At 37.1% G+C, this 22,989-nt stretch overlaps 1 protein-coding gene across 1 annotated transcript; it reads left to right on the top strand.

Moving 5' to 3' along the window:
- Positions 1 to 20,592: 20,592 nt before the first annotated feature.
- LOC109207245 (protein LIGHT-DEPENDENT SHORT HYPOCOTYLS 5-like) lies at positions 20,593 to 22,424 on the top strand. Its single transcript, XM_019370126.1, has 2 exons — positions 20,593 to 21,456; positions 21,555 to 22,424. The coding sequence occupies exons 1-2, from the start codon at positions 21,342 to 21,344 to the stop codon at positions 22,145 to 22,147; spliced, it is 708 nt and encodes a 235-aa protein (XP_019225671.1). The 5' UTR covers positions 20,593 to 21,341; the 3' UTR covers positions 22,148 to 22,424.
- Positions 22,425 to 22,989: the final 565 nt, after the last annotated feature.

Raw genomic sequence — 22,989 nt, 5'->3', positions numbered from 1 at the left:
CACTGCGAATAGGATGTCCTCAAGAACCTCCCTTCGAGCCTGCCACTTCGAATGATTGACCATGCCCCTGGCTTGCTCAAGAGTGGCCTCAGCATCAGCTTTGTATTGATCCGCGATAGCTTGGGCCTTATTATTGGTCGCAACCGCCTCGAATCTAGAGACTCGAGTTCCTCGGCCAACTTGGCTAGGTTGGCTTCGAGTTCCTCAACCTTCTTCGCTTGGGCCGAGGCTTTGTCCTTTGCCTGACGAAGTTGCGACTTGGTAGAATCTAGCTCTGCCTGAACGGTCTCCTTTTGAGCAGCCAGGATGTCCATACATCCCTTAAACCGCTCAGCCTCAGCTCGCACCTCGTCTATTTGCCCTTGAAAGCCATTGATTTGTTCGATCCTCTGTTGAGCCTGCAGAATGGGTTCATTAGTCGTTATCTCTGATTCGCCCTCACTATCATAAAGAATTCGGCATACCTGCTCGACCATCTCTTCATGTGCGTTCTGGGCCTCCAACAGATCTACTTGAAGCTTTTCATTGAGAATCTTATAAGTGTTTCACTTCTCATTAAGGCCTTGAACCTCGACATTGCGTTCCTCTCGGGCTCGAAAAAAGGCCTTGTGGTGCAACACTGAAGCCTGCAAGAAAAGAAGTAATATTAGGAACATTTACGAGACAAAAATCATGAGAAGGCAATGATCTTTGAACTTACCCGATTCAGGGCATGCTGGGCCTCATTGAACAAGCAGGCAACATCCACTGCGTCCATTTTGGCTTGGTCCTCCTCAGTGACCAGGCATCGAAGGTAGCTCGCTACCCCTACGGGGGCAGAAAAGCTTGTGTATCCTCCAGGATCGAGATGATAAGAGGCCATTTTCGGTCTGGATCAGCGGTGGGAGCCGGGAACTTATTTGTCAATATATAGCTCGAGGAAGCCTCATTAGAGCTTTTTTTTGGTACGACCAAATCACCCAAACAAGTTACGTCTTCTACGTCGGCAAAGTAGCCACGAAAAAAGTCTTCCTACCCCTAGGCCCCCTCTCCGTGACAAGTCTCCGCAGTATGGGCGTCACGAATCATCGAATCCGGGACTAGAGAGAATGAGGAGGAATCCCTGACCGCTATTGCCCCAAGTGGATCTTTGGAGGCATCACCTTCATTTTGGGGAGCCTCGAGCTCGGCTTCTGCTCAGTCTCAACTGGCTCCTCGATGGCCTCTCTATCTCGAGGTGAGGCATCTTCAGCTCTCGCTGACTCAGTAAGCCGGGACGAAGTAGCTTCGACCCTCGCCTTTTTAGTGGTTCTTTGAACCTCGGTGTGAGCCCTCACACGACGCACCAAACCGGAATCTTTTCTTCATCTTCATCTTCGGTTTCGTTCGCTAACTGGTGAACGAACTCCAGAGTTAAAGGGATGACCTCCCCCTTTGGTTTGTAGGGCCTTCTGGCTGGTTTTTTCTTCTCCGGGCTTGAGGAGCTCGGAGCCTCTTTTATTTTCTTCTCCTTGCCCTGCTTCGGGGCAGATGCAGAAAGAAACGCCATTTCTTCAGCAGAAGGGGGGCCTCATCGGCACATCCCCCCCAAGACCTACAAAAAGAAAAAAACGAATAAGTACAGAAATAAAACGCGAATGGAAGCTTTGCAAAGAAAAAAGGAAATTACCTTGGTTTCGAGCCTCCCATCGACCTCTCGACAACTCCATCCATGCACGCTCGACTTTTTGAGACACCAATCCCTCGACCCATTGACTCAGGTCGGGGATCACTTCCGGCACAACAGCCTTGGCTGCAACACAAAAGAAATTTAGATGAAGGGAAAAGAAGAAAGCAGGAACGACAATAATAGGTACTCGGAAGACCAAGCAAACACTTACATTCCATGTTCCACCTCTCGGGGAACAGAATATCTCCGTGGGGATTCAGGTCCGAGGTCCTTATTTGCACGAACCTGCCCATCCAATCTCGGTCTCGAGTTTCGTCTATACTCGAGAAAGGGGGTTTGGTAGCTCGGCGATAAAGCTTGATCATGCCTCCTCGATAAAGCCGAGGGTCGTAGAGGTGCATGAAATGATTGAGGGTAAAAGGATGTCCCTCGATCTTACTTACGAAGAATCGGAGTAGGAGCACGATCCTCCAAAACGATGGATGGATCTGGCCTAGAGTGACGTCGTACCTCTTACAGAAGGCAATGATGATAGGGTCCAAGGGACTTATCCTGAAGGGGTAGGTATAGACGGTCAAATACCCCTCCTTGTAGTGATGGAATCTTCGGGGATAGGCACTGCAACATCCTTGCTAACCTAGTTGCACTCCTCTTTTACCTTCTCGAGGAGGCGCTCAACAGTTGTACACATGTATCTCGACATGGTATCACATCGCCCCGGTGTCGAGGGTGTGTTTTCCACCTAGAAATCGAAGGCAGTCGCACACTTCGTCGGAACGAAGTCAGCGAGAGGATATTCCGCAGCAGTGGCGGCGCCGACGGGTTTTGATGAAGAGGCGTTTTCTTTATGAGGGACAGTTTTGGAAGTCTTAGACATTTTTTTAAGAATGGGTAAGAACCGAGAGTGGGGGATATGGCGTATTAAGAAAAGGATAGCGAAGAAGCTTGATGATTTTTAGAAGAAGAACTTGAAAAATGCAAAGATTGCTGAAGATTAGAGCAGAAGAGATTGAAGGTAAAAGTGAAAAAACGAAAAAGGGGTCTATCTATGGGTTTCACGACGACGGTTCAAAGTTGCTAATAGCCGACCAACAACTGGCGCGCCTTAAATGCCTGGGAAGTTGAACTGATTGAACGTCTCGTTCACCTCTGCCACGTATATCACGATAAATCCGAGGGCGAGTTCGAAAGATTCAATTCGTTTCTTCTTATTACACTCCAAGAAACAAGGGGACTATCTATATACGGTTAAAACCGGGCCTACCCGATTATGCTATTTGATCGAGAGCACGGAATCGGATCGAGGGCAGCCTCGTAATGAATCAGACCCGAGCTCGAAGACGAGGCATCGAGTCTAAAGATCAAAGTATCCGTTGAAACCGAGGCCAGCAGCAATCGAGACCAAGTACGACCAACATCGAGTGAAGTGCAATAACGGAAAGGCGAGATATCCGTAACCGGTCGAAGATCATGGCGAAATCTTGGAAGAAATCAAATCAAGGGCGGTTATTTGTACCAATCATGGGATTTCTTCCGTAATTAGAATTGTACCATAATTAGGATTCCTCTAGTATATAAAGGGAAGTCCCCATCATTTGTAAACACATTACGTTCATACAGATCAAGGCAATATAATATTCCTCTCTTTTATCTACTCGTTGTTCTTTAATTGTTCTTATTTTATTAAGCTCGGGGGTTCATCAGCTCGAGGGCACTGTCCGAGCATTGGTTTGTTTTACATCTTGTCAATTCCCATCATTTATCTTTAAGCTAATCAATTGATATTAGGTGAAATCACATATCCTTAAAATCATATTATAAGTTTAATTGTTATCCGAATTTTAGGATAAACAATTACCTGAAAACTGCTACTCGACAATCCTGATTGAATTGTAAAAGAATTTTCTCTTTCATAATTAAAGGAAGTAGCAGAAATTTAATATTAACAGTAGGCCCCTTGTCATGATGTAATATATTGAAAACTTCTATCCTTCTCTATCATTAACATATAGTTTAATTAATCCGAAGAGATTTCTTGATGTAAGCTTTAATTATTATGATCATCATTGTCACCATCAATATTGCTAATGTCATTCATTAAACTATTTTTTTTTCTTTCCCTTGCAAATGAGTACCTATTTTAAAAAAAAATAATTATAACAATAACAAATTTAAAATAATTGTACTCTATCATCATTTTAAAAAAAAATAATTATAACAATAACAACTTTAAAATAATTGTACTCTATCGTCTATCTTAATTCTAATGCTATAATACATATATCAGGCTATTTAGGATATATCCTATGAGAAATTTCATTTTCATAGCTAGTTCTGATTGCTTGAGGAGATGAATGATTAGAAGGAATCCCTTTAACGTCAAGGCATTTAAATGGCGTTGAAAGTCAATCAAATCTTTTCTTATATTATTATTTAAGAAAATTGTGGGGTTGGGAATTAAATTGACTTTTTTGTACACAATGTAAAGTTAATGAGAATTCATATTAATGGGATGAAGCATCGGATACCCTTTTTTTAAGACAAAATAATATATGCCAAGACTATTATGAAAGGGAGATTTTACAAATGTTGTACTATGAAGCCACTATTATATTTACCACATATATTCAAGTAGCTTGTGTTGTGTGTTGTGTATCTCCCACGTTGTATTAATTAAGAGTTTAAGTTTTATTTGTAATATTTTTAAAATAACTAGCTTACTTATTACTGTAATATACTATATAAATTTCTATGATTAAGTAATAACTTGATAAAAATGATAACTAATATGTTATCAATAAAATGTCAAGAAAAATTGAATGATGATTAAGCAAGATACTACTGGAGTATATTTGCTGCCATGTGACCAGGAGGCTATCGGTTCGAGCCGTGGAAACAGCCTCTTGCAGAAATGCAGGGTAAGACTGCGTACAATAGGCTCTTGTAATTTGGCCTTTTATCCCCGGACCCCGCGCATAGCGGGAGTTTAGTGCAACGAGCTGTCCTTTTTTTACTGGAGTATGTTTTGTTAAATTTGTTACCAGAAAATTTTAAGCTCAGGCGAGCTCAATGTAACTTTAATATAAGATGTTTGCATCAATTTGAAACTTTAGGAATTTAATTAGCTTCTCAAAAATAAACAATAATAATAAATTTAGTGTAGTTTCATAAGTGAGTTTTGGCGAGAGCAGTGTGTATACAATCCTTACTTTTACCTTGAGAAGATAGAGAAACTATTTTCGGTAGCTTTGCAAAATTAAAAGAGAATAATAATTTTTTGAAACAACTTCTATACGAAAAATTCTTCACAAAAAAAATTCCAAGTTGTCGATGAATAGTGTTTCTTATTTTGTCATTTGAAATGTTGCACTCATGTCATGTCAATTTTTAAAAAAAAATATATATTGAGTACAAATTTCGTGTGGGTTTCAAAGATAGATAGGAAATGGACAAAATGGGAAAAACAAGACGTGCAATTAAATGGAGTCACACGAGATGCCTCATTTTCCAGAAGAAAATTTTGGCATTAACTCACCGTCAAGCCCTCCACTACCCTCCCCAACATATGCTTTTGGTGCAATTTTCTTTAAGATAAAATCATAAAATCTAAGCCGTTACAATTTGAACAGAAGAAAATAACATTATAAATATTTTATTTGTGTTTAATATTATCGATCTCCATATCTTAACATAAAGGTCTTCCGTAAAATGGATCATATAACTCAAAACATTTGTAATTAGTCATATAACCAACGAATTTTTGCATACCACTTAGGGATCGTTTGGTTTGAATACGGCTTATGCCGAGATAAATTATGTTGGGATAAGTTATGTTGGGATTAGTTATCCTGGTATTGTTTTTTATCTATTGTTTGTTATGTTGTATTAAAAATGACAATTGCATAATTTCTAAGAAAAATGTATAAGTTATCCCGACACTAATTACCCCACCCTCTACAAGGTATTAGTTATCCTGGTACTAGTTTTAATCTCAGGATAACTTATACCAGATTTGCTAACCAAACAAAGTATTAAGATGGTATTAAATTTTTATACCAGCATTATACCTTCTTATACCTAATACCAAACGACCACTTAAGGAAGACATTAATAGCATAGGTTTATCTTAATTATCTTTTATTTCTCTTTAAACGTTCCACTTAATAAATACTCAACTAATCAGAGTGTTGATCTCAAACAAAAATACTACTAGTAAAAGACTTTTTTTTCTTTCTAAAACATCAATTATTTTGAAAACCAACACATTCATATATATATATTTGGTACTAATGCAGTATTACCTATAATATCAATATGTTTTACACTGCCAGCTTATTAAGTTATTTAAAACAAACTACTCCCTCTATTCACTTTTACTTGTTCACTGAACTTTGCACACCCTTAAGAAATAATAAATAAAGTATATAATTTATAATAATATTCATATTAATTGATGCATATTTTTAATGAATTTGAGAAAATGATTTGAAATAAGTAATTAAAGTTGTGGTATAACAGAAAAAAATTATCTTCTCTTAATATATTAAAAATGATAAGTAAAAGTAAAATATATTTTTAAAATATTGAACAAATAAAAGTGAATGGAGGGAGTACTAGAGCAGTAAATTACTTGCTACATAGAGCTCAAATATGCCAATTCCATATAGCCGTCGACAATTTTGACAATTGGAATCCCACTGCAAAAGTAAGTTCGTACGGATGGCCCCACTCCTTTGACCAATTCAAGAAGCCAATTAGCCGTTGAGCAATTCTATGTTCACCACATTCAGAAAACCCATGGTTATGTGTAAAAAAAAATTGTTTAAAAGAGAATAAAAGGAAAATTCTTCACAATTGTTTCGGATATTTATATTGGTAGAGCAGCAAAAACATAGTCGGGATTTAAAGTTTATAGGTTAAGGATTTTAGGTCTCTTAAATTACTAGGTTATAAGTTAAAAATTTGTACATACTCAATGAATATGTTAAGACATTATAAGATTTGGATCAAAACTATTAGATTCGGTCGAACTTGCAAGCAAAGTGTATACGGTAAAAATTGGGGCTACGCGATTTCACTATTTGATCGAAACAAGGATGTTGCATCGAAGAGCTAAGGCATCAAGTTCGAGATCAAAGTCTCTTTCGAGATCGAGGTTGGTATCAATCGAAGCCAGGGGAGATAGACTTCGAGTTTCGTAATGAGTGGTTTTATTTTGTGTCTCACACAACTTACATTAGTTGTGTGAGGCCTCTTTTTATCTCACATATTTGTGGACCCATATCTTACACATCTGGGTCCACAAAATTCCGGGACCACACAGTTGTGAGACAAAAAAGAGGCCTCATACAACTAGTGTCAGTTGTTTGAGACACAAAATAGAATTTTTCGTAACATCAGGGATAGATTAGTAACGGAAAGAGCGAGATATCCGTGATCGGTCGAGGGTCGTGGCATGAATCTCGGAACTGAACAAATCAGAAGCGATTAATTAGTTGTTTATATGATTTCCTTCTGTAATTAGAGACATACCATAATTAGGTTTCCTTTACTATATAAAGAGGAGTTACAATCATTTGTAGGATCATTATTGACTGAAACAGATGCAATATAGCTCTTCTTTTGTGACCCTTATTCTTGTTCATCAATTTATCCAATCTTTACTGTTCTCATACTTTATCACCTCGAGGATACCTTAATTCAAGGCTGAAGCTTTGTTTGCATACTGGTTTGGATTATCTACAGTTCAATTCTACCTTTTATTTTCTTTCTTATCAATTGGTATTGGGTGAAATCACATATCCTTAAAAGGACATTATAAATTTAATTGTTATTCAAACTTTAAGTTAAACAGAAAGTTCTAGGCCCGCCCAAGCAATAGAGTTCCTCACGCATAGCAAATTAAAATATATTTACCAAATAATATAAAGAGATACTAATTAGTTTGCTACCACAAATTAAATTTTATTGATAGATCTACAATACATTTGTCTAATTATAGTTTTACCTATGCTCCTTAATGGAAGGAATACCTATACCGAGCAACTAGTTGATGTAAGATTGGATATTCATCTATCTCACGATGATCCCTTATTCCTATAAATTCTCTGCTCACTTCATTTTCACACAAAAGTGAAAAGTGAATATATCTGCTATCATGCAATTAATCACAATGATTTTTTCTTAATATCGTCATGGTCTAATCGAGTGAGCAGGTTATCCAATGCGCATTCGAAGGATACAGTAACGACTGTAAATTTCCCTGAAAATTTTTTTTTTCAAAAAGAAAACCTATGAAGTATACATGGGCAGCTCAAACATGTGTGGGCCCTAAAGCCAAAGTTTAATGTGAGGACTAAATTTACTTAAAAAATATTATAATATAATTTAATTTGAAATCTATTCTTCTAGCTTTTTGAAATACAATTATTAGTAGTAATTTTTTTATAATCAATTTTTTCTAATAATTCCTTTTTCAATTGATAATATAGCCAACCCATTTAATCTTTTGAGATATTGTTTTTTTTTTTTCTCGTCCGGTGTCCGGTACCCACATTGAGGCCCGACTAAATTCGGATTCGCGCCGAGAAGTCCCACATTGGGAGGTAAAGCGCTCCCTAACAAAGGCGACTCCATACCCAGGGGCTCGAGCTCGAGACCTCTGGTTAAGGATGAAGCAGTACTTACCACTCCACCACAACCCTTGTTGGTGAGATATTGTTGATCTTAGCTAAATGTTTTTTTAACATTATTCTAAATAAAAACTTATTTTCGTTGAGGCAACTATTATAAAAACTGTTAATATTATTTTATAAGCAATATAAGTATTTTGAAAAGAATCAAATGTTTTTATTTAAATCGATTGAGTATATAGATTAGACTAATATCTTCTATTTTGTACTAGTTTCGTTGTCAAAATCAACTCCAATTCACACGTTACAAAAACTATATATTCATACTACCCATTTTTAATTAAGTCAAACAATTACTTTATTTACGTATCGAAAAATATTTCTTTTGCTCCTATGGTACATGAAAAAGTCCAGTTTTGTACTAAAAGTACTACCTAAATATTTTTTTTTTAATACCTATAAACCTATTATTTCTGAAAGGGACCTTTTCATTCCTATACCATATATGAAACTTTATTACCAAATATGTGCATAGTTTCTAATTTACCCGCTATGTTCACACTTTTTCTACAATTATTATACCATTCATTAAATACTAATTATTAGTAGCTGAATCTTCCTAATTAGGCGCGCTACAAATCAGGAACAGAATATTCTAATTGATTTAGCGACCTTCAGATCAAATTTGAAACGGAAATCCTTTATCTTCAATTTAAAATCAAATTACATAGACTCTTTTCTGCAAAAACTCTGTTCTTCGGTATTTTTCCTTAAGCCACAAATCAAAAAAAGACAAAATCGTCAACAAATTCGAATCAAATTGTAGAAATCAGTTCTGCAAATGCTCAGTTTGGCGACTTTTTTCCTCAATTCACTGATAAAAAAAGCGACAAAATATTCAACAAATTCAAGTCAAATTGTAGAAATCAATTCTGCCGATACTTTGTTCTTCGTCTTTTTTTCTTAATCCAAAAAATCAAAAAAGCGACAAAATATTGAAGAATACCTCAGCAACGACAAATTGTAGATGAAGAGAAAATTTTTGTATTCAATATTTTTTTCCACATAGATTGTAGTTTAATTGTAGTATAAATGTAGTAATTATGTAGATACCCTTACAAATAATATTGCTTTATACATACTTAAACTGATTTGTAGTATATTTGTAGAATTTTCGTAGAAAATTTGTAGATCAAGAGAAAAAATTTGTAGTCAACATTTTTTCAACATAGATTGTAGTTTAATTGTAGTATAAATATAGTAATTATGTAGATACCTTTACAAATAATTGTCACGCCCCGAACCTGGGCCTGGACGTAACACGACACTCGGTGCCTAACTACATGTGACCGAGCAAACCAACTGGCTGGCTGAATTAACATGTGATATCAAAACATACTGAATGCGGAAGATAAACCAACACATGCTGATATACTGAAAGTCTAGATGATATAAATCAAAGTGCGGTAATACTAATACAAGTCTGAAACATATATGTAGCCAACATTGCTTAACATGAAAAGCCTAAGACTCTGTCAAACTGTTGCTCTTAGTCTATGAAGCCTCTAATGAATTATTAAAAACACTGACTATCTGAAAATACTGAAAACTTTAAGGTAATGATAATGCCTCGGAAGAACTGGGGATCACCAAGTAGCTGGTACGAGAATCCTAGCGCTCTGAATCATCAACCTGTAAATCATTACGTGCATCGTGAGATACAGGCCCTGGGCAAAAGGGACGTCAGTATATTTGAATTGCACTGGTATGTAAAGCAACTGAAAGAAAGAATTTATAAATGCTGAAACTGAAACTGAGCTGATAACTGATAACTAATAACTAAAATGATAACCGAACTGATAACGGATAACTGAACTGATAACTGGTAACTGAAATGATAACTGATAACTGAACTGAACAAAGGAAGTAAGGATATGAATACTCCCTCTTCTAAATGATGAACAACATGTTCATCTGAATAAATAAACTGTGGCCTCGGGCCCAAGTATACGTATACATAACTGCGACCTCAGGTCCAAAATGCATAAAGCATAAACTGCAGCCTCAGGCCCAAAGATGCATAAATCATAAACTGCGGCCTCAGGCCCAAAGATGCATAAAGCATAAACTGCGGCCTCAGGCCCAAATACAGGTGTTCAACATTCAGGAACTGAGAATCAAACTGCAATACATGATAATGAAATACTGAATCACACTGAGTTACATGATACTGGAATACTGGATCACACTGAGTTACATAATACTGGAATACTGGATCACCCTGAGTTACATAATACTGGAATACTGAATGGGACTAGACTGAGACATGTATTCTTGAACTGATTATGAACACTAAAACTTCAACTGTTTATGGCATACTGAGTAATCTATACTAAGACTCGGGGGCATCAAACCCAAGTCTATATTGAATACGCACTGAGCTCACAACGTTCAGAATGAAAATGGTGAATGAATTATGAAGCTAGAGAGTAGAAGTTCTGCAACTATTCAAGGAACTAGGCTAAACTATATTTCTGAGGCAATTAATAACGTCGTAAAAGAAACGTACTGTAGGGAGAATCATTAACTCCCAAACATAGAGAGTTAGCCCCACATACCTTAACTTCCTTCTATTGAGCATAATACAACATTCGCCAACCCTTTCAACTTTAATCTATATCAACACAAGTCAAAGGGATTCCAAATTAGCAACAATAGCCATGTTTTGGTCACTTAGGTATTTTATCAAACACTTGGTGGTATAAAGCTTCATAGCCCTTATTAATGGTGTCTCTACACCCAATAACCCATTCTCTTGCTCCTAGATAAATTCTAAAGTCTCAAATGATTATAATTCAACATTATTCTTTATCACCCATAAGGTAATCAACACCCATAACCAATAATAACCAATCAACAACCCAAACCAATCACCGTTCATGCTTTTCTATCAAACTCATCAACTCATATCTCATGAACTAGAGTCTATAATCATTAATTCAATGATAGAATCAATTAGAGGGTGAAGATATTACCTTTTCGACGTTCAATCTTCTTGAATTCGAGTTCTAGGGTTTCTTCTCTCAACAATGGTGTCCCAATCGAATATATAATGATATGGAGGGTTTAATCATGTTAATAAGATGTTAGGAAATTGAAATTAAGTTAGAATCACCATTAGAACTTACCTTGGGTGGTGGAGGGACCCTTAAGGAGTTAGGTTTTTGAGAGCTTTACTTTCTAGAGCAAGTTTTTATGTTTTGTGGGGGACGAAATAGGGCTTAAAAAACAACTTCCCAAGTCGTCCACCGCGTCCCAGTTGGTGCGACCGCGGTCCCGACCGCGGTAAATTGCTGGAACACTGCCTCGCCACCGCGGTCGCGGTAAAACGTGGCGGACCGTGGTAGTTGCATACCTTTCTGTAAAACGGGCATAACGTTTTGTACAGAACTCCGTTTGGGATCCACAATATTTTGTAGGAAAGCTATTTCAAAGGCCTACAACTTTCATGCTTTGTGTTTTCCCAATTCCTTACACATTTTTACAAAACCCTGCTGGAAGACGGACCTTCTGCAAACTTAGTCGATTTTGCCAAATCTTATGCACCTCACTCTCCGTCTTGATTCCAAAACAACTATTTTCACCCATAATCATCTCGATGAGACTTCACATGTATAAAATATGAAATTAATACTCATTTAATATGTCCACACCTAGTCCGAATGTACGGGATGTTACATTATCTCCCCCTTGGGATCATTCGTCCTCGAATGATTGTCCTAACTGTAACCTCTGCTAACACCGAACCTTAAACGGGTCAGGTGGAAACATGGACTTTCATTAACACTTGCATACTAAACATAATGAATACATGATTGGCTGATCTGTTGAGATACTGAACTGAATGACTACTGCATTGACTGAATATTGGTCTGCCATAGATATCTGAATATTGAACTGGCACGAATAATTGAGTATTCAACTAACATCAATATCTGAGTACTAAGTTGGCATGAATATCTAAGTATTGGACTGACATGAGTAGCTGAGTATTGAACTGACTTGAATATTTGAGTATTGAACTGACATGAGTATCTGAGTACTGAACTGGCATGAGTATGTGACTATTGAACTGCCATGAGTATATGTGTACTGAACTGACATGAGTATCTGAGTACTGGACTGACATGAGTATTTGAGTGCTGGAAACTTGAATGTTATAACATGACACGTGAAATACTGGTCGTACCACCACTAATTCTGGTTGCAACTCTAACTCATAAGCTAATTGACCGATCCTTCGCAAGATTCTATATGGCCCAATATAGTAGGGACTATGCTTTCCCTTCTTCCCAAATCTCATAATGCCTTTCATAGGCGAAACTTTCAGAAACACCCAATCACCAACTTGAACCAACCATTTGGCGATCTACACCTTCTCCCATACAGAGTTTCGCACGGTGCCATCTTGGAACTAAAATGGTAGGTGTTATTATTAGAAGGTCAATGAGAGGTATCTGATCATCCCAATTACTGTTAACATCAAGGACATATCCTGAACTGTTTAAATAAAATGCTCTACCTGGCCATAAAGTTTACGACGTTATTTCTCATGTCATTCAACCAATAAACCTCCTTGGTCATGATGCATATTTGGGAACCTGGATAGAAAGAATACCTAGAATTATGGGCTTTTAACATGATCTTCCCTCTTTAAGTCCATCTATGTCTGGAACACACAATCTTTCCTGGTACCTCAAAGCACTATCATCTCCCCCTTATTCCAAAGCTATCATTTTATGCTTGTGAATCCCCTCTTTCAGCTACAACAAGTAGGGATCATCAACTATTTCTCCTTCACTTCGCCTACTAAGGGGGGAACAAGTCATATTCTAGACAACAACTCCGTCATCTTTCGAGTCCGAAGTCGAACTCCTATCTTGGCTGGTGAACTTCTTTTACCAGAGTTCTCTTATCTACCTCAATCATGAGTTATACTTCCCACACTTTATCTTCTTAAGCACTTCCTGAAAACACCTATAGAATTGTTGTGAGCTAAGTCTATACTCTGAAGACTAGAGTCTCGTGCAATGGCACTACCCTCGTGATACATATCTGGGCATGATTTTATAGCTTTCTGTGATCACTTTATCATCAATAACTAAGCACGGTGATCATTTTACTCACTTTGTGTTTCTTACACATGCTAGGCATATTCCTTGTGGTAATTATACAATTTTCCTCATTACCAAACTGATTTTCTTTTTCATATCCCATGCTAACTATTCGGGTTTCAGATCTCCAACTGGACTTACTGAAAAATTTCACATCACACCTTAGACCAAAGTTCTTATACTTGTGGATCCTTCTCTTTTTGTTGGGATCCAAATAACTTTCCTTATTTTCTGCAATTCTTTGCACTCTATGTCAATGACGACTCATCTTCCAACTTACTTTTGAGCTAGGAAAAACTATATTATTCACATAACGGAAAGCTAATATATTTACAACTATCATACACACTCTTAATAATTTAACTCTGCTCACACTATCAATCCTGGAGAAATCACATTTCGATAATTCCTAAAGGCTATTCTTCTATAGTTTGCTCTCTTATTGCTAGCTGATTGTTTTTCCCACTATCAATGTACTTCGGATTTAACTTAAACTCTTTGGGTTCTAACACACGTTCGGTATTTTAAACTGTCATCCTCTCACTAGAGTTAATCTGGCTAAGTGAATCAAATTGTACCTCTACTAGCTCTGCTGAAATTGCTAATTCACTGTATCAACTCAAAACTTACTTAATATTCTTTTACTAAACACCTGCTAGAATCACGTTTTCTTGTTCTACTTTGGATAACTAAAGTGAAGCATAAGGTTACTCCTAACTTCCCTCATCATCTGACCATATTCTTTTTGCCGCACGCTATCATTATTTTTGAACTATGTACATGGATCACACCTAGGGAAATTTCATTTGTCTTAAACAAAATTAGAATATCTAACCCCAAACTTTCTATGCAATAAAAAATCATACCATACTATAAACATCCTGGGTAATCGTTTAGTCACATAAGCTAAGGGGGAACTGCCATAGCTTTTATCTTACATCAGTTGTTGCTTCTTATAGTAACTTACTAACGTGGTACTTCTACTTCTGATTTGAATAAATATGAACAACTTAAAATCGTTACCTAAAATTCACTATTGGTTGCTCTTGGTTCTCCTTCCATACATCATATCTTCTAGTCATATGCATGACTTGTACGAAATCACATCTTTGGTAATAACAACCGTTTCTGACCCCTAGGTATTTTTCCCTTAGGCTCTTTTCTGTCCAAAACTATAGTGATCAATGTTAGGGTCTGACATCTGAACTATCATCATCCAACTTGTGGCTCCATTTCAAAAAATTAAATGAAGTTGTTCTAGGAGGTAAAACACATACGAATACACTACCATGCACGAACTTATCTTTCAAAGTATACCATCATCTGATATATCACTTCCTGCGCCCTCCGGTGAGTCTTGGTCTTAATCCGGACCTAAAATATGCGAAGATTTCGCCAAGATCACTGTTACTTACATTATCTTTTAGCACCCATAGGCATCATTGCATACTTACCAGTCACCATGATTTTTATACACTGAAAATTGGAGATCTGGTAACTGAATAACTAATAATTGGCATACTGAATAACCAAAACTTGCTAGCTGAAAGGCCGCTAACGAGTAACTGAGATAATCTTATATCTATAAAATATGGTAACTGCTTTTGTACTTTTTGATAAGGTTATGCTCTAATCTGTACTACTATCCATTGCATCCCACTTTTAACGTCCTCTCAAGTCTCTTATTTACCAACCTGTACTCCATAATTATACCCCAATGGACAATTATCCTCTCTAGGACCTTAGGTTTCTCCTGCGCGTCGCTTGGGCATCCTACGTGTGGAATTCGATAGGAAGAGACTGTTAACTATTGCTCTAAGCTTCAGGGCACGATCTAGAGTAGAAAGAAATGAGACAATTTTGTATGTTTTGGTAGGTAACCGTTTATATGAGTGGCCGGCACACACATATAAAGGAAACTCCACTAGACACGGCTTAATAGACTCCCTAGGACTCTTGAACCAAGGGCTCTGATACCAAGCTTTGTCATGCCCTGAACCTGGGCCCGGACGTAACACGACACTCGGTGCCTAACTACATGTGACCGAGCAAACCAACTGGCTGGCTGAATCAACATGTGATATCATAACATACTGAATGCGGAAGATAAACTAATACATGCTGATATACTGAAAGTCTAGATGATATAAATCAAAGTGCGGATATACTAATACAAGTCTGAAACATATATGTAGCCAACATTGCTTAACATGAAAAGCCTAAGACTCTGTCAAACTGTTCCTCTTAGTCTATGAAGTCTCTAATGAATTACTAAAAACACTGACTGTCTGAAAATACTGAAAACTGTAAGGTAATGATAATGCCCCGAAAGAACTGGGGATCACCAAGTAGCTGGTACGAGAATCCTAGTGCTCTGAATCATCAACCTGTAAATCATTACATGCATCGTGAGATACAGGCTCCGGGCAAAAGGGACGTCAGTACATTTGAATTGCACTGGTATGTAAAGCAACTGAAAGAAATAATTTATAAATGCTGAAACTGAAACTGAGCTGATAACTGAGAATTGATAATTGATACTGAAATGATAACTATTGAAACAGAAACTGAAACGATAACTGATAGCTGATAACTGATAACTAAAATGATAACTGATAACTGAACTGATAACGGATAACTGAACTGATAACTGGTAACTGAAATGATAACTGATAACTGAACTGAACAAAGGAAGTAAGGATATGAATACTCCCTCTTCTAAATGATGAACAACCTATTTATCTGAATAAATAAATTGCGGCCTCGGGCCCAATATATATATATGTGCACAACTGCGGCCTTGGGCCTAAGTATACGTATACATAACTATGACCTCAGGTCCAAAATGCATAAAGCATAAACTGCGGCCTCAGACCCAAAGATGCATAAAGCATAAACTGCGGCCTCAGGCCTAAAGATGCATAAAGCATAAACTGCGTCCTCAGGCCCAAATACAGGTGTTCAACATTCAGGAACTGAGAATCAAACTGCAATACATGATAATGAAATACTGAATCACACTGAGTTACATGATACTGGAATACTGGATCACACTGAGTTACATAATACTGGAATACAGGATCATACTGAGTTACATAATACTGGAAAACTAAATGGGACTAGACTGAGACATGTATTCTTGAACTGATTATGAACACTGAAACTTCAACTGTTTATGGCATGCTGAGTAATCTATACTAAGACTCGGGGGCATCAAACCCAAGTCTATATTGAATACGCACTGAGCTCACAACGTTCAGAATGAAAGCGGTGAATGAATTATGAAGCTAGAGAGTAGAAGTTCTGCAACTATTCAAGGAACTAGGCTAAACTATATTTCTGAGGCAATTAGTAACGTCGTAAAAGAAACGTAGTGTAGGGAGAATCATTAACTCCCAAACATAGAGAGTTAGCCTCACATACCTTAACTTCCTGCTCTTGATCATAATACAACATTCGCCAACCCTTTCAACTTTAATCTATATCAATACAAGTCAAAGGGATTCCAAATTAGCAACAATAGCCATGTTTTGGTCACTTAGGTATTTTATCAAACACTTGGTGGTATAAAGCTTCATAGCCCTTATTAATGGTGTCTCTACACCCAATAACCCATTCTCTTGCTCCTAGATAAATTCTAAAGTCTCAAATGATTATAATTCAACATTATTCTTTATCACCCATAAGGTAATCAACACCCATAACCAATAATAACCAATCAACAACCCAAACCAACCACCGTTCATGCTTTTCTATCAAACTCATCAACTCATATCTCATGAACTAGAGTCTATAATCATTAATTCAATGATAGAATCAATTAGAGGGTGAAGATATTACCTTTTCGACGTTCAATCTTCTTGAATTTGAGTTCTAGGGTTTCTTCTCTCAACAATGGTGTCCCAATCGAATATATAATGATATGGAGGGTTTAATCATGTTAATAAGATGTTAGGAAATTGAAATTAAGTTAGAATCACCATTAGAACTTACCTTGGGTGGTGGAGGGACCCTTAAGGAGTTAGGTTTTTTAGAGCTTTACTTTTTAGAGCAAGTTTTTATGTTTTAGGACTGTGGGGGACGAAATAGGGATTAAAAAACAACTTTCCAAGTCGTCCACCGCGTCCCAGTTGGCGCGACCGCGGTCCCGACCGCGGTAAATTGCTGGAACACTGCCTCGCCACCGCGGCGGACCGTGGTGGTTGCATACCTTTTTGTAAAACAGGCATAACTTTTTGTACAGAACTCCGTTTGGGATCCACAATATATCGTTGGAAAGCTATTGCAAAGGCCTACAACTTTCATTCTTTGTGTTTTCCCAAATTCCTTACACATTGTCACTAAACTCTGCTGGAAGATGGACCTTCTGCAAACTTAGTCGATTTTGCCAAATCTTATGCACCTCACTCTCCGTCTTGATTCCAAAATAACTATTTTCACCCATAATCATCCCGATGAGACTTCAAATGTATAAAATATGAAATTAATACCCATTTAATATGTCCACACCTAGTCCGAATATACGGGATGTTACAATAATACTGCTTTATACATACTTAAACTGATTTGCAGTATAGTTGTAGAATTTTTGTAGAAAATTTGTAGATGAAGAGAAAAATTTTGCAGTCAATATTTTTTCAACATAGATTGTAGTTTAATTGCAGTATAAATGTAGTAATTTTGTAGATAATCATGAAAATAATATTGCTTTATACATCCTAAAACTGATGTGTAGTTTATTTGTAGATAAATGTAGGAATTTTATAGATATTACCGTAATATCAGACTTCCGTAAATTTGAAATACTAGGATTAGGGACCTCTTCTGCAAAGTCGTCGTCTACCAAAACCTCTTTTCCTTTTCATTTTTTAGGACTTTGTTTCGAAGCTTTGTTGTTCTTCATTGATGAACTTCAACTGGAGTTAAATGGGGAACCAACTTTGTTGAAGGGTTTCTTCAATTTTCTGTTAATATAGAGGGAGAATTTGGTTTCATGTTCTCTAGCTTTTTTAGGGCTGTGCTTTGAAGGTCTGCTCTTCTTCATTGAGATGTACTTTGAAGATTTCACTTCAATTTTGACCGGTTGTAGAAGAAAAAGCTTGAATTTGTACGTTAATGGTGGGAGTTATATTAACAAATCTGGTTATAGCAGAGGAATAAAGGTTTTGAAACGTGGTTGTGGGGTGATACGTGTGTGAGGGTGTGGGTTTGACATAGAGAAACGTTGGGGGGGGGGGGGAGTATTTGGGGGAATATACGGTAGCTTTAATGTAGGAGTAATATACGGTACATTTAATGTACCGTTAAAATAGCTTATGGTATAGATTTGGTAATTAGGTATACTAAAGGTAATTAAATCAAACCTTCAACATTGAGGGTAATATAGTTTCCTATATGGCATAGGAATGTAAAAATTCCTTTCTGAAAATAGGGTCTCCTAAATTTGTGGCCTAATAAGGCACTAGCCTTATAAGTATTAACACTAGAGCCTGCCCCGGAAGTATATATATCGTTATAAGAATTTAAGAAAAAACATATTGTTGTATTAAGTTTATGACAAATTTTTTTTTTTTTTTGAAATTTTTAAGTTTATCTAGCGATGTAAATATATTGCGTGTAGTGATACTTTTGCACTTTAGTGATATGAAATTCTGAATTAGAACTTGGGAGTAAGCTAATTAATGAATATTTGCACCATCCAATTAGCATGCGATATAACAAATTATAATTAGTCAGGATCGCAAAGCGGATACCCAGATCGTGAGAAAAAACGTTATAAGCATGATTAATCCTTTCATTATCAAGAGGTGTTATTCGGAACTTTTGACTTTAGATTATACCTGTCCACTACGTACCTTGTAGTAACAGCTAATTCAAAAGCAACTCTGATATGACACAGCCTTGCTTAGATTCATAGTATCTATTTATAGATCTACCCCAAGAAAAACAATTATAAATCTGAGAGGCCTTATAATCTATTACAAATACTCTCACAATTTGCAATGCTAGAATTTTGATAAATCTCGTTCTGTGTGATTTCATATAATAAAAAAAATTTATGTGTAAATTAATAAACTTTTTATTTTTGGTAGATATGTTACAAGTTCTTGTTCCCGCAGAAGTGGAGTTAGAATAAAAATATTCCAACTTCTAGTTTGTTATAGTATAATTTTGAAGCTAACAAATTCGTATATTATATTCCCTCGTGATGTTTAAAGAAAATATTACTAGAAGAGAGCCCAACTTTTTTCTTCTTTACTAATTATGCATGAATTATAATTTAAGAAGAAATAGAGAAATATAATAGCAGAAATTACAAAAACTTGTCATGATCTAAATGCGAGTTCTCATTAAATCTTAAATTTTCATTGTTGTGTTAAATCAAATAATGAAAGATTGTTAAATAGTCGGCGGAGAACACACGAGCTAAGTTTATATTTAAGAAACTTTTTTAAACTCACCCAACAATATAAGTGATCATTATAATCATCTTGATCAGAGATTTCGTTTTCCAAGATGGGACTTCCGGAAGAATTCAGATTTAATTTGGCCCCAATACAAATACCAATATCGAATGCAAAAAAAAAAAAAAAAAAAAGAAATCAGTTCGGTGCACTAAGCTCCCACTATGCGAAGCGCCCGTGGAAGGGCCGGACGATAAGGGTCTATTGTACGCAGTGTTACTCTACATTTATGCAAGAGATTGTTTCCACGACTCGAACCCGTGACCTTCTGATCACATGGCAACAACTTTACCAGTTACACCAAGGCTCCCCTTGAAATAAGAAAATTGGGGAAACTGCCGGACCACAAGGGCCTATTGTATGTAGTGTTACCTTATATTTATGTAAGAGATTATTTCCACGGCTCGAACCCGTGACGTCACATGACATCAACGTTACCAGTTACGCCATGGCTCCCCTTCAAAAAAGAAAATGGAGGAAACTACCGAACCACAAGGGTCTATTGTACGCAGTGTTACCCTGCATCTATATAAGAGACTGTTTCTACAGCTCAATCAAACCCGTAACCTCCTAATCACATGATTATAACTTTACCAATTATGTCAAGTCTCCTGCAAAAAAGAAAATGGGGAAACCATTATAATTATTGTCAAGAAGAATGGTACAGATGGGGGAATACGTTGGATTATACCAATAGAAGACAAGATGATAAAACAGTGCAAATGCAAAGAGAGAGTGGCGGGGCCGCCAGTGATGTGAATAGTAAACCCTCTGTCTCCTCCGCCCGGGGCCACCACCTCAATTACTCCCCTAATTTCCTTCACTCCTTGTTTCTTCTTCTATTTCTCTCTCTCTCTCTTTCTCTTTCTCTGAACTTAAGAAACAGTCTCATCACTTCAATCTCTCACACATTCACTTATATTTCTTCTTCTTCGATCCTTTACGTCCCATCATCAGCTATATTCTTACTTTGAAACCCCTCAACTTGTTCTACTCTGGAAAAACCCAAAAATCTACAACAACAACAACAAAAAAAAAAGAACTGGTCCAAATAATTCTACAACTCGTTCAACGCCATTTTTTGTCTTGCTGCTCTTGTTTCTCTAGCTATTTCTCGAGTTAAGGCTTTCTTTCTGCTTTAACTTGTCTTCCTTATCTTATTTAGCATATGAAAATTTGGAGCAGTTAGACAAGCAGAGAAGGATCTTATGTCATCGGTGACAGACCTATTTAATTAATTAGTATCCTATACTAGAACTAGTATAGACACTTGATTTATTGTGCAAGGCTTGTTCAATCATGACTTTTCGCTTAGCTAACTGTCAAACAAGGATGTAAAGCTTCCCTCTCTTACAATGGATTCTCGCGATTAAGGATTGGATGCAAATCAACTCCTACTAACATAATATATTGATTGTATTTTATGGATTCTACATCCAGGGTTGGAGCATCCAACCCGAACAATAATGGTGGTGGTGGTGGAGGAGGAGAGGGTCCATCATCAGCAACTGCAAGTGGTCGAATCACTGAGAGTGAAGGTATTGAATTGTATGATTATCTCATCTAAAAATCAAAAGTTTAAATAATTAATTTGAAAATATATACTTTTATTTACTTAATAATTACATTTCAACAGGAGGATCTGCGGCTCCAGCAGCACCACCGAGCCGCTACGAGTCACAAAAACGACGAGATTGGAACACTTTCTTACAGTACTTAAGGAACCACAAGCCACCACTAACCCTAGCCCGTTGCAGCGGAGCTCACGTGATCGAGTTCCTAAAATACCTCGATCAGTTCGGGAAGACGAAGGTGCACGTGACCGGGTGCCCTTATTTCGGGCACCCGAATCCACCAGCACCGTGTGCGTGTCCGTTGAAACAGGCTTGGGGTAGCCTTGATGCCCTAATTGGAAGGCTAAGAGCTGCTTATGAAGAAAATGGAGGAAAGCCTGAATCAAATCCTTTTGGTGCAAAAGCTGTTAGAATATATTTAAGGGAAGTTAGGGAAAGTCAAGCTAAAGCTAGAGGAATACCATATGAAAAGAAGAAACGGAAAAGGCCAAGTTCCAGTTCGGTGACGGCTGGCAGCAGTGCTAGTAGCGGCGGTGTTATCACTGTAGAAGGCGGTGGTAGTGGTGGCGGAGATGGTGGAGGTAATGCTGGTGATGGCAGTGGTGGCGGCGCTGCTATTGGTCCGCCACCTACTGCTACTAATCCAACAGAATAGTACAGATTATTTTCCAGGATTCCTTTTCATTAATTTTAATTTTACCTACTATAGTAACTTATTTTTCTTTTCTAGTTCAGTATAGTACGTAATTGTGAATTATGACAGTTGAGTTGCATCTATCAACGGTAAGAATTTCTCTATGCAAATTTCCTTAGGGATCATGACATATAGAAACCTAAAAGGAGAGCAACATTCTTCCTTTTTATGTAAATGCTGTTGAGGGGCACTAATTAATTAAGTTCTCTGAAATGCTAAAATAATGATGTTCCTTTCCTGGGATTTTAGTTAATCTTGTATTAGACAACAATTGGAAGGAGAGCCTTCGATCAACGTTAAGTTGTCTTTGAGTGACATATAGGTCACGGGTTCGAGCCGTGAGCCATTGATGTTTGCATCAGGGTAGACTACCTACAATATGTCCCCTTGGGCTTGGGCTGTGTGACCTTTCTCCAGACCCAGCGCGGGATACTTTCTGCACCGGACTAATTTTTTTTTCATTAGACAACATTAAGCATGTATTTTCCCCTATTTTACACAGAGATATGTTAAGATCGCATAGTACAAAGTTGATATTCATTGGAGTCAGAATTTTGAAATGGAAAACTGTGGAGTAACAGGTTATCTGGTCCCCCTTTATTTTCGTATCAAGTCTATATAATCTCACGTGCGTCTTTAAACTGCAGAATACAAATATACGTCAGACTTTGCAGTTTCAGCCTTCAGGTGCCTTCTTTACCCCCCTCATCTACAAAGATTTCGTTCCCCTCTCATTCTCCACTAGATTTAAGTTATACTGATAATCAATTTAATTATCATAGAAATTTATTAGTAATTACTGC

Source organism: Nicotiana attenuata, unplaced genomic scaffold, assembly GCF_001879085.1.
Source record: "Nicotiana attenuata strain UT unplaced genomic scaffold, NIATTr2, whole genome shotgun sequence".
Classification (NCBI taxonomy): domain Eukaryota; kingdom Viridiplantae; phylum Streptophyta; class Magnoliopsida; order Solanales; family Solanaceae; genus Nicotiana; species Nicotiana attenuata.
The sequence above is the reverse complement of the archived record's forward strand: the minus strand, read 5'-3'. Positions and strand labels throughout refer to the sequence as shown.